General features: G+C 58.4%; 1 protein-coding gene across 3 annotated transcripts; it reads right to left on the bottom strand.

Annotated features, from left to right (window-relative positions):
* Nucleotides 1-179: 179 nt before the first annotated feature.
* On the bottom strand, nt 180-14,280 carry EPHB6 (EPH receptor B6). Of its 3 annotated transcripts, none has more exons than XM_039243051.1 (18): nt 14,160-14,280; nt 7,483-7,554; nt 6,984-7,183; nt 6,653-6,717; nt 5,704-6,457; nt 4,815-4,970; nt 4,084-4,440; nt 3,849-3,973; nt 3,532-3,694; nt 3,173-3,287; nt 2,872-2,924; nt 2,549-2,668; nt 2,186-2,433; nt 1,755-1,928; nt 1,338-1,487; nt 885-1,078; nt 610-765; nt 180-500 (listed from the first exon to the last, which is right to left on the bottom strand). In XM_039243051.1, the coding sequence occupies exons 3-18, from the start codon at nt 7,081-7,083 to the stop codon at nt 392-394; spliced, it is 3,039 nt and encodes a 1,012-aa protein (XP_039098982.1). In that variant the 5' UTR covers nt 7,084-7,183; nt 7,483-7,554; nt 14,160-14,280; the 3' UTR covers nt 180-391. The 3 variants fall into 3 exon arrangements, with proteins under 3 accessions (XP_039098982.1, XP_039098983.1, XP_039098981.1); XM_039243052.1 differs by having other exon boundaries at nt 1,755-1,925; nt 7,478-7,554; XM_039243050.1 differs by having other exon boundaries at nt 7,478-7,554.
* Between the last annotated feature and the right edge of the window lie 709 nt (nt 14,281-14,989).

Below are 14,989 nucleotides of genomic sequence, written 5' to 3' on the forward strand. Positions count from 1 at the left end.
GTGGGGTAAAGCTGGTCGAGCCTTGCCACCTTCTACCTTCCAATAAAGTCGTTCCCTGCTCTGCTCCCCGGCGCATTCAGCTCTGCCACGTTGCCTGCAGGCAGTGGCCCTGGGCTCCTCCTCCAGGGCCTTCCCAGCCCTTCCTCGCAGGTTCGGCCCTCACCACACTACCACCTGGCAAAGTTTCTTCTTTCCCTTTAATGCAGGGGAGGGTGGAGGAGGGCGGAGGAGGACTAGGGATCGAGGCTTCCGGGGGGGTCGGGTGTAGTGTGGCAGGCACTCTGGAGGAGACCGAGACAGAGACTGGCTCTCACATCGCATGTGGCTCCTGGGACCTACGTCCAGGGCCGTCCAGGGCATCGCCCGCCCGTGCACAGCTGGAGCCCGGGCCTCAGACCTCCACTGAGCCCGGCCGCGTCAGGTGCTGCTGCAGGAGCTGAATGTTGTATAGCAGTTTCTTCTGGTGGCCGGCCAGGGTGATGCCCAGGGCAGGCAGGTCTCTGGTGGGGAAGGAGGGCATCACGTCTGGGCCGGCTTCTCGGAGGTCCCCGGCGTGACCCCTGGCCCGGGGCCCAGAGGAATCCCCACCCCACCACGCTCCCTGCTTACTCCAGGCTCAGCTGGGCCACATCAGTGAAGGTGCAGAGGCCAAACTTGGAGAAGTTATCTTGGTAGCATTCCAGTCCAATGGCCGAAAGCCAGGCCTGGGGCGAGTCCAGAGAAGGAAAGTCCAGGGCCACGGGGTTCAGGAGGGCCTGGGAAGGTCTAAGTGGGGGGAGGGGGTGTCAAAGTCTCCCCTTCATTCTACTCCCCTCTCCTCGGTTGGTTTTCAGTTTGTATCCACCCTCCCTGGCTGTCCCAGGCTCCAGTCCCCATCTCCAGACCTGTCCCCAGGGCCCCCGTCAGCCTGTAGAGTGTCTGGCTTTCGGATCATCTTGTCAAACGCGGCCACCAGCTGGTCAAAATGGGGCCGCTGGGTACGGTCCTTCTGCCAAGTGTCTAGCATAAGCAGATGTAGTCCAGGAGGGCAGCCTGGAGGTGGGGGAAGCCGGAACTCCTGTTCTATTGCATTTAGCACCTGGGGGTTAGAGGAGGATGGCGGTGATGAGAAGCTCCTGCTGGTGGAAGGCAGTATCTTGCTGGTTAGGTTAGTGGGTGGGCTGGGATCAGGCGGAGCAGGAAGTTAGGGTGGGGAAGGGACTTAACAATATGGAAGCCAAGAGAACTTCTTATGTGAGCGGATTAGAGAATAGAGGCTCAGAACGTACGAGTCTGTGAGGCTGGTGGATTGGAAGGATGGGGATGGGGGATCAGCAAGGTCTAGGTCGAGAGCTCACCTCCTGGTCACTCATGTCCCAGTAGGGCCTCTCTCCATAGCTCATTACTTCCCACATGACTATCCCAAAGCTCCAGACGTCACTGGACGTTGTATGTTTTCCGTGAGCGATGACCTCTGGGGCTGCCCATCGAAGCATACAACTTGGGCCCTGAGGGGTGGGGTTGGAAGTAACAGTAGCAATAATTAGTGCAGTGGCCACATTAACTGAGCAACTGCTGTGTGCTCAGATGTCTGCCCGGCGTTCTCTCCTGGATGGAGCTCGGGGTGGGGGGGGTGGGGGGTTCCATCCCTTCAGACACCACGGTGTGCCACTGGTGGTTCACACCCCGGATCACAGCTCGGCCTCCAGCACCCTCTGGAAAAGGCTGAGCCCCGCCCCCTCCTCCCCCGCCCCCCCGCCCCGCAGTGCTCTCACCTGAGGACTGTGGCCGAGACGAGCCACTTTGCACACCAGGTGGCTGTTCACCAGCACGCTGTGGGCAGAGAGGGCACGGTGCACGAAGGCGAAGCTGGACAGGTACTGCATGGCCGCGGCCACTCCCCGCTGCATGGCCACCAGCTGCAGGCTGCTGAACTGGCCCTCCCGCTGCTGAGGGGCAGGGCGCAGGGTTCAGCCTCCAGCAGCGGGGCGCGAATCCCTGGCCTGCTGCACAGCCCGGCAGGGGTTAGTGTGAGCGGGAGTGGGGATCGGGGAACCAGAAAATGGCCTGGGGCTGAAGGACGAAGACCAGCGGGGCTAGGGGAGCAAAGAGACAGGGCTCTGTCTCCTGTGTCCGGGACAGCTGAGAACTGTAAACCTCCCTGGACCCAAGGCCTCCCTCCGGCCCGCCCCCAGGCTGGACTGACCCTGAGGAAGCTGTCCAGGGGGCCCAGCTCCATGAGCTCCGTCAGCACCATGAGGGGCCGGCTCTTGGTGACCACGCCCTCCAGCCGCAGGATGTTGGGGTGCTGGAACTGGCCCAGAACCGCAGCCTGGCCCAGAAAGGTCATCTGGAGGCTCTCGGCGCCTCCAGCCCACAGCGCCTGGATGGCCACGGCCTGTTCCCGCCGTCCTCGGGGCTGCAGGCGGCCCCTGCGTACTTCTCCAAAGGAGCCTGGGAGAGCAGGTGTAGGGCGGAGAGTGGGGAGGAAGGGCTGGCGCTCAGGGTGTCCTGCCCCGGTGAGACGGGATCCCGGGCCCTCGCACTCCCTGCCTCTGCCCCCGCACACCTGCCCCTATGACCTCCTCGATCTTGATATATGCAGGATCCACCTCCCTGGTAAACTCTCGGATGGCCTGGCAGGGGTCCTCGTAGGTGGAAGGGTCAATGTAATACTTCACCCCAATCCCTGTAGGCAAATGGGGTGCGTTAGGAGGGCGTGGTGCAGGGCCAGGCTGCCCGCACACCCGGGGCATGCCCTCTTCCCTACAAAGGCGGTAGCCAGGGCTTCCCCTCAACCTCGGGGGAGAGCTGGCCTTGCCTGCTGTGGTCGGCCCCCAGCTCTCGGTCTGGGAGCCCCCGGCCCCGGCCCGGCCCCCCCCACCCCCACACCTGGGCTGCTGTACTGCTGCAGTTGCTCTGTGTAGCCCGTCCCACGCCGCTTCCTGAGGACAAACCAGAGTCCTGGAATGACTCACTCCTCTGCCTCCCCCATTTCGGCCCCCATGCAGGCCACCCTCCAGACAGGGATCTGTGATCCTTCCTTCCCACCTGGGCACGGGCCCCACAGGAAAGGGCCGGGTGGTGGGAGGCGGGCGCTGGTGGGGGGTTCTTCAGCGGGCTGTGGGGCTGCCAAGATGTGGGGCTGTGCCGCGGGGTGAGTGGTGGTCGGACACGGCTGGGAGGGGCTCACCTCCGGAACACAACAGCCAGCACGGTGATGGCAGCCAGCAGGAGGAAGGCCAAGGCCCCCAGGATGGACCCGATTACCAAGGAGAGTCTCTCGGGCAGCTGGGTGGACAGCTCACCTGCGGAACCAGCCACCCAGGATCACACGTGGGTAAGGCCTCCCCTGCACACACACCTACATACCCCGGCCCCCCTGCACCTGCTCATGGCTGCCCACACACCCAAAGGCCAGCCACTTGGCCCCGGAACTATCCTCAGCCTCTAGTCTGGAGGGTGCTGGGTGAGGGTTCAAGGCCTGGAGGGCCCCTGGCCTCTCCTCACCGTTCCCGGCGCTGCCCCCTCCCCATCCAGGCTTCCTCTCACCTTGAGGCAGCGTCTGGAAATAGACCTTGCCCCCATAGGGGCCGTGGCCTGCGGCGGTCCGCGCCCGCACCTGGAAGCCATAGATGTGGCCAGGGCTCAGCTGCGTCACCGTGGCCGTGTTGGTCTCGCTGGTCAGGGTGAAGGAGTGGGATTCATCTTCTGCCTGGGGGTGACAGCCGTTCACTCACTGCTGCCCAGGCCCAGACCGTCACCCCTGCTCACACCCCTCAGGCTTCCCGGCACCTCTCGCCCACACCTGTCCCCACGGTGGGGCACGGGGAGCTCCCCCAGCCCTGCTGGACAACCCCCCCCCCGACCTGGTCATAGTAGCGGAGCTGATAGTCCAGGATATTCCCGTTAGTCTGGTCTGGCTGTGGCCAGGACACCGTGATGCTGTTGGATGCCCGGCTCACCTGGTGCAACGCAGGCACTGCAGAGGGAACTGGAGTGTGGGGGGTTAGTAGGAGGGTTTCCAGAGGTCTAGGCAGCAGGAGAAGGGGGAAGGGGCTCTCAGGAGGCCGGGCAAGGCATCAGGAAGAGTAAAAGGCTCACCTGCGTGGCTGGTGCTGACATTGATGGCGGCAGCCTGGGGAGGGTCAGGGCTGAGCTCTGACACCCCGTTCACAGCCTGCACCTCCAGGACGTAGGGCACATGTGCCCGGAGGCCCCCAACTAACACTCGGCTCTCAGTCAGGCCCCTCTGGCGGGGGTCAAAGTGCACCTCATCCCTGCAGCGGCGACAAGCGCCCGGGGTGCCCGTGCCAGGCTCCTGGTGGCCTCCGCATTCCTTGCACACGACATTGAAGAGCAGGTCCCCTCGCCCCCCCAGCTCCTGAGGCAGGCGCCAGTGCAGCATGAGCACTGAGCCTTGCACCTCGAACCAAAGCTCCCGCGGAGCCGAAGGCGGGCCTGGGAAGGCCGGTGGGGGAGCGGGGCATGGAGGAGGGCCACGGAAGGAAGGAGTCGTCGTGGGGGTGGGGGTAGAGGTGAGGGAGGAGGGGTGGGGGTGATGAGGACCAAGGAGGCAGGGGAGCCCAGAGAGGAGGAGGCAGAGAGCACGGAGTGGGGCCACAAAGCAGAGGCGGCAGGAGGAGGGGGTGGAGGTGGGCCAGCGCAGACGGGGTCAGGGTGAGGAGGAGGTGTGAAGCAGGGAGGGAGAAAATGAGGGAACAGGAGAAAAGTCACTGCAGATGCACGCCAGCCCCACTGCGTAGCCCTCGGGCTCCCCCTTCTCTGCCCGCCCCCAGTCCCATCTCTACCCCCTGGGCTGCCGGGAGACTCACCAGTGCAGGGGGCCTCTGGGGGGTCGGAGCTGGCCCTGTAGAAGCCCTCGAGGCAGGGGCAAACAGGGGCCGCAGGGTCGGGGGCGTGGCTGCGGGCTGGGCAGGGCAAGCAGGGGGCGTTCCCAGCCGCGGCCTTGTAGGAGCCCGCAGGGCAGGCTGCGGGGCGGAACAGGGTGAGGACGTCAGGTTCACCCATCTCGCCGCCTCTGGAGCCCCCGTGCCGGTCACAGAGGCACCCACCCGGCCTTCCACTCCCCAGGGGAGTCTCTGCTTTCCTGCTGACACCTACCTCCCGCCCCGCTCTTCCCTCTTCCCCTCACTCAGGCAGATTACTTCCATCTGGTCACTGGGGGTGGGAACTGTTATTTCCATCAATGGAAAAGTGAGGTGCAGTGGGGACTATGAGCGGCACAAGCCCCTGATACAGGTGTCTGGCTTGACTGCGTAGCCTCCCTCTGCAGAGGCCTTCCGCAGCCTCTACCCTGCAACGGAAGCATTCCCCTCGGCTGGTATCCACTGCCTTCTCCTACCTGCATCCTGGTCACCTGGCCCTGTGAGGATCCCTTCCTAATTACGTGGCAAATAGGACAAAGGATCCAGCCCCAGATAACCCACGAGCGTGATCTCCACCACTTCCCAGGCCTGCAGCCCTAGGAGGCTCAGCAATATGGAAGTCTCCAGAAGGTTCCAGAAATTCGAGATGAGCATATGACACCAAATTTGTGTGGTCTAGAAAATCAGTCTGGAGAAAACAAGAGTCTTCTCCTAAAACAGCTGATTCCTGACCTTTTGGGGACAAAAGTGAAGTGTGGGGTATTCAGCAGAGGCGCCCAAAGGCTGGGGGACAGGTGGGGAGACCTCGGGCAAGTGTACAGGTGCAGCAGCTCACCTTCGCAGGCCTTGTCTCCGCGGGCTGGCTGGTGCCCTGGCTGGCAGCGGCAGCCCCCAACGGCTACCATCCACTTGCCCTCCCCATTGCAGTGCAGCCTGGGGGGGCTCCCCCCTGCCTGGCCCCCCGCTCCATCTTCCTCTGGCTCCGCGTGAGCCACACAGGTGCCCACAGCGGCCACCAGGGAGGCGCCTCCGGCCCCACTGGCCTGCGTCTCAGGGAAGGAGGCAAAGGCGCGTAGAACGGAGGGGCAGGCGTAGGAGAAGAGCTTGACCGCCACGAGGGCCAGGCAGGCCCCCGTGTCCTGGAAGGCCACGTAGAAGCCACGCTGGGTGAGGGGGCCGAAGCTCCTCTCTTTGACATTGAGCTGCAGCCCGGCCCGCTGCCCGGCGCCGTGTGGGTCCACGGCCCACGCCGAGGCGGCCGGGAAGCTCTCGTCCGCTGCGATGGTGTCCACCTTGGTCCAGCGTTTGAGGTGCCAGGAGGAAATGCCGTCGGGGCCATCGGGCTCCTCCGCCTGGCGGTAGTAAAGCGTGAAGGTCTCCCGGCAGGTGCCTCCGGCCACGCCCAGGCTGGCACATGCCCGCACGGAGAAGTGGAGTCGGATGTGTGCCCTCTGTGCTCCTCGTCGCTCCACGAAGTGTGTCTGCAGCCAGTTGTCTTGCCCGGTGCCTGGAGGGGCCCCTGCCACGTGGCACGCCTCGAAGGTGCGAGTCAGGCGTCGCTGGTCATCCAGAACGCTCACTTCGTCCCACTGCAGGGGGCGCAGACGGGAAGACGCCATTAGCCGCAGGGAGAGCAGGGTAAGTATACCCCGAAGTCCTGGTCCTCTAGGGAGAACGAGTCTTACCCCTTTAGCCTCTACTCAGGGATTCCTTCCCACATCCCACGCTCCAGGAGCGGGGTCGGGGAGGTGCCCTGGGGTCGGGAATGCCAGAGTGACACTCACCCCACCTTGTGGGTAGGTGAGCCAGCCAATCTCCGAGGTCTCTCCGGTGGTGTCCAGCAGCACCTCTGCCCAGAGATAAGAAGGGGCGCTCAACGGCCAAGCCTCCAGCCGGTACTGCTCACCCTCACCACGTTCCCATGGGGAAGACAGGACTTTCCCTGCCTGGTCCTTCGAATTCACCAGCAGGGACACAGCTGTCTGTCAGGAGCCCTTCTCTGAAACCTTCCCCGTACTTGTCCCCTTCTTGACGTCTTCACGCTTTTCTGCCTTTTCTGAATCTCTCCCACTTCCCTGGCAGGTAGGGAATTCTCCAGCCTCCCCTCCCTCTTACCTTCCAGAGCCAGAACTGAGGACGCCAGCCCCAGGACCCAGAGACTGCACACCATGCCCGCCACTCCGCTCCCTGACTGGGCGGCCCCCTCAGCAGCCATGGGGCATCTTCGGGGCTCCCACCATTGCCCTGGCCACCACCCTGCTCCCGGGCAGGGCTGCTGCTTTGTAAGACTGGGGGTCTGCTGCCGAGCTTGTTTCCTAGGGAGACACCACAGGACCAGAAGAGGCAGGTGGCAGGGAACCCCGTGGCTCCACAGATGGCCCAGACCCCACATCCTGACTCTGCGTCCTGTCGTGTGGCTCTCGAACCACCCCAGCACCAACCTCGGGGTAAGGGTCTGTAGGAAGCCGACTCTCTCCCGACCTGTGCCACGTCCGCCATCTCAGAGGGCCACGTGACGGGTCACTCCCTCCCTCCTTCCCACAGGTGAGCCATCTCTGAACATTTCTTGCAGCCCTCCCTCTTAGAGCACAGGGTAGTTCTGGGCCAACCTTACTCTTTTCTTCTGGAAGGAGCTATTTCAGTTCTTTCTCTTCATTTCCTCTCCTCTCCTCCTCCTACGGTCACCCTGCATAGGAAATCAGAAGATTCTTCTCATTAAAACGAGAATAATAGAAAGCTGCTCCTTCCCTAAGGACACATGATTCACCCCCCCAACACCTCCTGACCCACATCAGACCTGGACACCCTAGACGTTGCAAAGAGGCAGTGAAGCGAGAGGGAGCACAGGAAAGAGCCGTGGGGTATGACGGGAGGGAGGGTGGGGGACAGACACACGGAGAGCATAGGCGTAAAGATGCCGTCTGATAAGAGAGCCAGCATAGAGAAGGGGTAGGGATCTGTGGGTCTGGCATGCCTACATTTGTGAACAAAGGTCCTCTGTCCACACGGGGCACACTTCTATGGCTTACAGACAAATAAATGTATGCCATATAGATGAAAAAATGCGTCTAGTTTGCTCACAATGAAAGGACAGACTGGGGAAACAACAGAGGCATGCCATCTTGCCGTAGGAGATTAAAAATGCCTTGGGTTAAGGAAAGTATGAGAAGCAGGCTGTCTAGATTCTAAGTTCACACGGGTATTTCCTCTTGGAAGGACGTTTGGCGATGTCTAGCTAGCAACTTCACTTCTGAGAGTTTGTCCTTTAGGGACTGTATCTTTTTTTTAAACATTTATTTTTGAGAGAGAGACAGAGTGCTAGTGGGGCAGGAACAGAGAGAGGGAGACAGAGAATCCGAAGCAGGCTCCTGGCTCTAGGCTGACAACACAGAGCCCGACTCGGGGCTCAGACTCACAAACCGTGAGATCACGACCTGAGCCGAAGTGGGACGCTAGAGCGACTGAGCCACCCAGGCGCCCTGGTACTCTATCCTTGGATCTGTTTGCACAGAAGTTCAAACACGGATATTTATTGCAGAATTGTTTGTAAGGGAAAAACCTGTAGAGTGCTTATCAATAGGAAGATAGTTAATAAATTATGGCACAACCTTAAAAAAGAATGAGGACAATTGTTTACGCACTGATTATGAAAATAATTTCCAAGGGTAGGTAGTCCATGCAGAACGGCATAAAGTATGTTCCCAACTGGTAACCTAAAAGGGCCCTCCCCGTACAAGCACACCCCCCACAGCTCACAAGCACATGACGGGGGGCGGGGCATGACCATCTCCAGGGTCACAGTGAAGACACCTGGGCTCAGACCTGCCTTTGCTCATTGGTCTAGAGATTAGTGGTGACCCATTTCTCTCCTTTTGACTGAGCCTCAAAAGTCTGCGAGTTGCATGGACAAGAGCAGTACATTCCATTTATGTCTGTTAAGAAGAAAATAAGAGGCAGGTTGTTCAAAGCCATCAAACTGAGAGAGAGAAAGAAGAAAGCAATCGGAGACTCTTAGTCGTGGCCAGGTGATCCACACCATTATTGAAAACCGCACATTTCATAATGAAGTCAAACTCAAACTATTACATTATTTAACGTAGATAAATAAGAAAATCATAATTTGATTCCTGCTAATCTAATTTCTCCTGGTAACACTGGCTCTGTTGCAAGATGAAGCCTTCAGTGTCATCTCCATGTGGGTATCATGAAAAGGCACAGCTTCTGCAGCCGTATGGGCTGATGCATAATGGGTCTCTGCCCATCAGCCACTGAAATTTCCCTTTCATGCCACTAGAACCCTGCTTGGGAGACAGAGTTTAAGCTATTGCATCTAGCACACAGCTAGTAAGAAGCATTTCCAAATCACCTGGTTGGACACCTTAACCTTGCACAACGGTACATGTCAACAGTATCTCAATAAAGCCGGCAAAGAAAGAAAGCATTGCCAGATGGGAAGTTATTCCTAAGAAACACAGGATCTCTGCAAATTCTGTCCTAAATGCAGCTAGAATTGTTCATGGATTAAATGCTTCAAAGAAGAACAGGGAGACCGTGAAGTAAAAAAGCATGGCCCCGTCACCGGTGGCTGTTTGATAAACATCCGGAAGGAACTCATGTTGTAGCTGCATTTGGAGTCATGCTTGTTACACGAAGGCCGAGCAGACTCTGGCCAGCGCCATAGGGTCTTTAGGAACGCTGTTATCAAGAACTGAAAATGCCAGCAAAATGTCTTTAAACAAGGAAAGCTATTATATCATTTGCCCAGCAGATATTCTCTAAAATAGCCTCTTTCAGGCAGAAGATGGATGGATTCTGGGATCTGTACAAAGAAAAAACTGTAAGCACTGTGTCTTCTTCAACTTGTAACTAGAAAAATAATCATGGAGAAGGAATAATAAACACTTTGGATGCATCTCAATGAATTGGGGGGGCAGACAGCAAAACGAGAGGGAAGAGATGTACTGCAGATCATATCTGCTGTGCAGTATGGAACATTCTAGAAGACAAAGAATGGCAAAGTATTTGCTTTGATGACCCACAAATATAAGCAACACAGTGGCTTGTGGCTGCAATAGGGCGTGTATGCACAGCCCCAGCGTGCATCCTAATGACAACATGAAGCTGGCCTCTCTCCAGAGGATCCAGAAAAGAGCAAAAGCAATTAGGGAACACGTTAAAGCCACTCAGCTTCTGTCCTCAAGAGGCATCAGAAAGAAAAGAATTAAATGGAGATACCGCGTGTGGATTGCCACTTTAAATTTTTCATAAAATTTTTTTTACCAAGAACAAAGATATTCATTAAAAAAATGGTTGAGGATCTTCAAGTACCCAGAAGCGTCCCTTGCTGTCTGAAGGGACCTCTTTTAGATTTGGATCCAGAAGATTGAAGGCTACAAACAAGTTCCTTTAGGAACAACAACAACAACAATTGTGGTTGAGTGAGACTGAGAGGCTAAGTCAATAGTTGCTTATCAAAAACAAACAAACAAAAAAAAAACCCAAAAAAACCCCAAACCCAGATAAACTCAAGTCTTTTCTTTTTTAATACATAAAAGGAACTTGGGCGTGTCTCCAAATCAAGAATAAAAACAAGGAAAGAGGAAACTTTAAGATATGGAAGAAACTGCTGTCAGCTAATTCCTACCACAGCAGATTCTTTTGAAAGAAGTTTCAAAGGCAGAAATGTAAGTGACAAGAACACGCAGCTCCATCCACATGCCTGGAATACTAAACAAGCAGAACTTAGAACTTGATTTTCAAAGGTGCCTTCAGTGGTTGAAGACCAGGACACCCTTCTGCATTTTAGTCTAGGAGCGTGTCCTGGAAGCAGTCAAGGGCATCCGCTCTTGCAACACAGAGGGGGTGGGCCTGGGTTGGATCCCTCTGTCTTCTTCAGCTCGGGAAGGGAGGTGGTCACAGTTTAGAGACCCTGTAACCCATGAAAGGGCAGAAAACTTCTCTCAATCAGGAAAACATTCACATTTCAGATGTCTGTACGGTTTGAAAAATAGAACGCACCAGAAGCAGCAGACATGTGGATGGAAAATGGTAGCTCAGAAAATAAGACCGATTAGACAAAATTTCCTATGACAAAAATTGCATTCTATGACTTCACATTTTTTTTCTCAGCTTCTTTTCTACATGTATCACTTTACATCTTTTTGCTAGAGACACCGCAGCCACAAGCCTGCTACATTTCTTTGGTTTATAAAAATATGACAGTTCGTAGGCATCAGAATTGTGTTTTGTTTCCAGAAACTGGCAAAGATGAAAAATGTGTAGACTCTTAGCTTATAAATCATAGCTTCTGAGTTCTGTTATCTATAAAAATGAGGCTTAAAAATACATTAAATGAGTAGATCTGGAAGAATTTAAAAAATTAACCATCCTTGAATTGAAACGTTAAATACGATAATTTTATGAGCTGAGATGGGTTAATATAGTTTGTGCACCTCAATCCACGAAATGAGTCTTAAAAAATTAAGTGATAGAAGCCGAATGAGCTTGGAGGAAGGTATGGCAGAAAATACACTGGGCCGTTAAAATCGGTGACTGGAGGAGGAAGAAGTAAAGGATGGCAGGGAGGGGGGTATTAGCTTTGTCTTACGTGTTTTCCAGTGGGTTTTCTTGTTATGAGCACATCTCATTTTACAATTAAAACAAAGTCGCATAACGACCATCAAAACAAAAAAAGGAAAAGATTTTTAAAGCCCACACTAACCTACCGTATGTGTACATTTAATCTTCCCCTCCACCCCCCCCCCCCTTTTCTCTCTGGGTTTCAAAATAATCTAGAGATTTTCATCTAGAAGAAGAAAGCAGAGATAAAGAGGCAGTAGTGTTGGGAATGAATGAGCAAAATAACTTTTATCCCTGGATTTTCTTTAAGCTTCTCTCTGAAGAAGTTCAAATTGCCACACTGATACTATCACGCGTCTCTTACTCAGCATACTAAGCAAAGGACTGCGGCTTTCAAGGGGGAAGGGGGGACCTAGGCGGCTGCTCGCTCAGAGCCCAGGACAAGGGCATCAGCGCTAAGCGAGTCCGGACATTGGGAGACGCGAGGCGAGGTGCAGGGCTCAGCAGGGCAAGGGAGGTCCCAAGGGCAAAGGGGCCGATGGTTAACGTGTCCTGTGGCTGCTGGACTGGTCCTCACACCTGCTAGCCACAGGGTCAGCGTGGGAGGGGTCAGAAGCACCGGCCCTGTTCTCGTTCTGTTAAACGCCCAGGAAATTCCAGGGTAATCCCTGCTCAGCTTAATGCTGCTGCCTCTACCCTTGAACCTCCACCTTGGACATGGTCCCAGTCGCTGTCTCTTGGAGCTCTGGCTTCCCGCCTTGAAAAGGATCCCCTCAGCGGCATCCGGAGCAGACAGTGAGGAGGTGGCTGTCGTCCGGCGCTTCTGGCCCCTGCTGCTCTGCTTGGGAGAAGCCAATTCATGGGTTACCTAGCAGGGGAGAGTCCTGCGTCCCTTGAGGCCTCTGGCCTCCAAGAATGTCCCCCAGAGCACGCAGATGCAGACGAACGTGCCTCCCACTCCCAGGCTGCGGCGCTGGGGGAGGGTTTGAAGATGCAGGCGGTGTCTGGGAGTGGCAGCCAGCCACTTAGACTGAGCCACTCTGGCTGTGCCCTGACCACGGAAATGCGTGGCTTTGGAAAAGGACATAAGGGAGGATGTTGGGACAGTATGTGCCCGCGGAGGAGGAGTACACGGAAGACTGCAGAAGCCCCCAAGAGCCAGTGCCCGTGGGAGCAAGTGTGTAAGAGAGTACGTAAGGCAATGTGTGTGAGGCGAGATGCATGTGGAGCAGCACGCATGCCGGGAGGAGTGTGTGTGCGCGTGGGCACGCACATCAGAGCAGATCCAGAGTGCTCCTCACACTGATGCCCACGAGCCCTTCTCCTCACCCTGGGTCTGTCCCTACTCTACCCCTAGTGGGTCCGCCGGCTGCTCTCTACCCCAGGAGTCACTTCTGCGGAAACACCTGGGCTGGGAGAGCGAGCTGAACAGGGAAGAAGAGAAAGGGAAACTGAGGCTGCCCAAATCCCCAAACCCCGCCATGCCGCATCCACCTAGCAGGGAGGGAGTGCAGCGGGGACATGGGACTTAGGGCTCAGCCCTCGGGAGATGGTGAGGACCCTGAAGAGCAGCTGGCCCAGAGGAGGAATGTTCCTGCCCTTCCCATGCTCAGCCCACTGCCACCGGTTGCTCCTAGGCACTCTGGTGACACAGCCGTCACTGCCAGGCATCTTCTCGTACCCCGCATGAACCAACCGACTCCAAAGGAGTCCTCCTCTCTAGGCCACTAGGTAGGTACACGGAAGCCCCCCACCTTCATCTTCCTGCAAGGAAAAAGGGCCACTGCTCTGAACGAACCAAGCGGCCCCTGGGAACAGCACTCTCAACAGATGACAAGTCTCAGCCCTGCAGTGCCCATTACCTGGACATCTGAGTGCCACAGCACTTTCCCACCCAGCCAGCATCTCCCCTTGGAGAACGGGAGTCAAGTTCCCCAGGTGGGTGGAGGGCCTGGCCCGGGTTTAACTTATTGGAAACAGGCCCAGCCGCTTCTCTCCACGGGCACTGCCAGGGACATTACAACATCGGCTATGCTGGGCCCAGGCCAGCTCCCCCAGGGATGGGAGGAGAGAGGGTGCCAGACAGCCAAGATGGGAGGGTGGGGGTGCGGCGCAGGTAGGGCCAAGCACCCAGATGTGAAGCGCAGGGGTGGAGCTGGGGCAGAAGCAAGCGGCAGACTGGTTGCAACTTGGGGGTTACAGCTGGGGAGCGCGAACCAAGCCTTCTCCCCACTCCCAGGCTTACGGGTGCAAATGGGGGTGGGGGCGCCGGGGGCAGGTGTGGGATCAATGGCCTCGCTCCTCCCAGCTCCGTGGGGATTGGAGAGATGCCACAGGAGTCAGAGGGGTGGGCAATCCTTTTCAGAACGCTGGCAGCCCGGCCTTGGTGAGGATCCCTACATCAGGACCCCTAAGTCAGAGCCAGAGCAGTGCCTCGGGAGCCACGGGGGGGGGGGGGACGCAGCAGCAAGGGTGACAGGGGTGTCAGTGACGGCCGGTCAGAGGTCGGGGAGCCAGGGTGGCCAGTTTCGCACCCCCCACGAACCCACGGTCGCCTTGGGGAAGGACACTCAGCACTCCCCCAGGGGGCCCCCGAGGATCTGCAGAGGCCCAGTCTCAAGCGCCCCTCTACTTTTGCAAACCTGGACGCCTCTGTCCCCAGGCAAACCGCCCCCCCACCCCCTCAACGCCGCCCGGTACCCCGGGGCTCACCTTCCGCCGGCCGCAGGCTCCGCGGGTCTGCGCCCCCCACCCCGAGGCCCCGCGGGGGAGCCGCGCCGCGCGCGTCTCCGCTGGGGTGCGGGGACCCAGCTGCCCACGGCCCCGGTCCGCTCGCCGCCGCAGTCTCCGGGGCTCCGGGGCGGCCGGGGGGCGGGGGCCGGCGGCGGGGGCTGCTCTGGAGGCGGGGCGCCCAGGGATCGCGCGGGGGCCCGCGTCGCGCTCGCCGTCGCCGCGCTCGGTCGCGGGTCCCGCCGCCCGCTGCTGGGCTCTGGAGCGGCGGCAGGGGCGAGCGCAGCCCGGCCCGCCCCCTCCGCGTCCCTCCCAGCCCGACCCGCCCCTCTCCGGCCCCTGCGGCCGCCCTCCCGCTCCCCTCTTCCGGGGAGCCGAGCCCGCCCTCCCGGCCTGGGCGGCGATGCGCAGCGCCCGGCGCGGGGGAGAGCGGGGTGGAGGCGCGGGGCTCGCCCTGGGCCCGCCTGTGCGCCGGGGCGGGGGCGCCTCCTCCTCCCGGCCGCGCGGGGCGGGGGGACCCGGGCGCCGGGAGGGGGCGGGCTGCCGGGCGGCGGGGCGCGGTGTCGAGACCCTTGGGCCCGGCGCGGGAGCCCCGGCGCGAAGCTCCCGGGCGGGCGGCCGATGCCCAGGGCACCGCGGGGCAGAGCAGGGCAGGGCAGCGCTGCAGCCGGCCCGACCGCCCGCGCCCTCTCCCCACCTCTGCGTTTCTGCTTCAACTCTAGGAACTAAACCCGCTGTTTTAGTTCCTACTCAGGTTTAAACTAAGGTGGGCGTGAGCTGCGAAGAAGAGAAAGAAGGAAAAGAAGGGGGTG

Source organism: Hyaena hyaena, unplaced genomic scaffold (assembly GCF_003009895.1).
Source record: "Hyaena hyaena isolate Hyena2069 unplaced genomic scaffold, ASM300989v1 scaffold_220, whole genome shotgun sequence".
In the NCBI taxonomy this organism is placed as follows: Eukaryota; Metazoa; Chordata; class Mammalia; order Carnivora; family Hyaenidae; genus Hyaena; species Hyaena hyaena.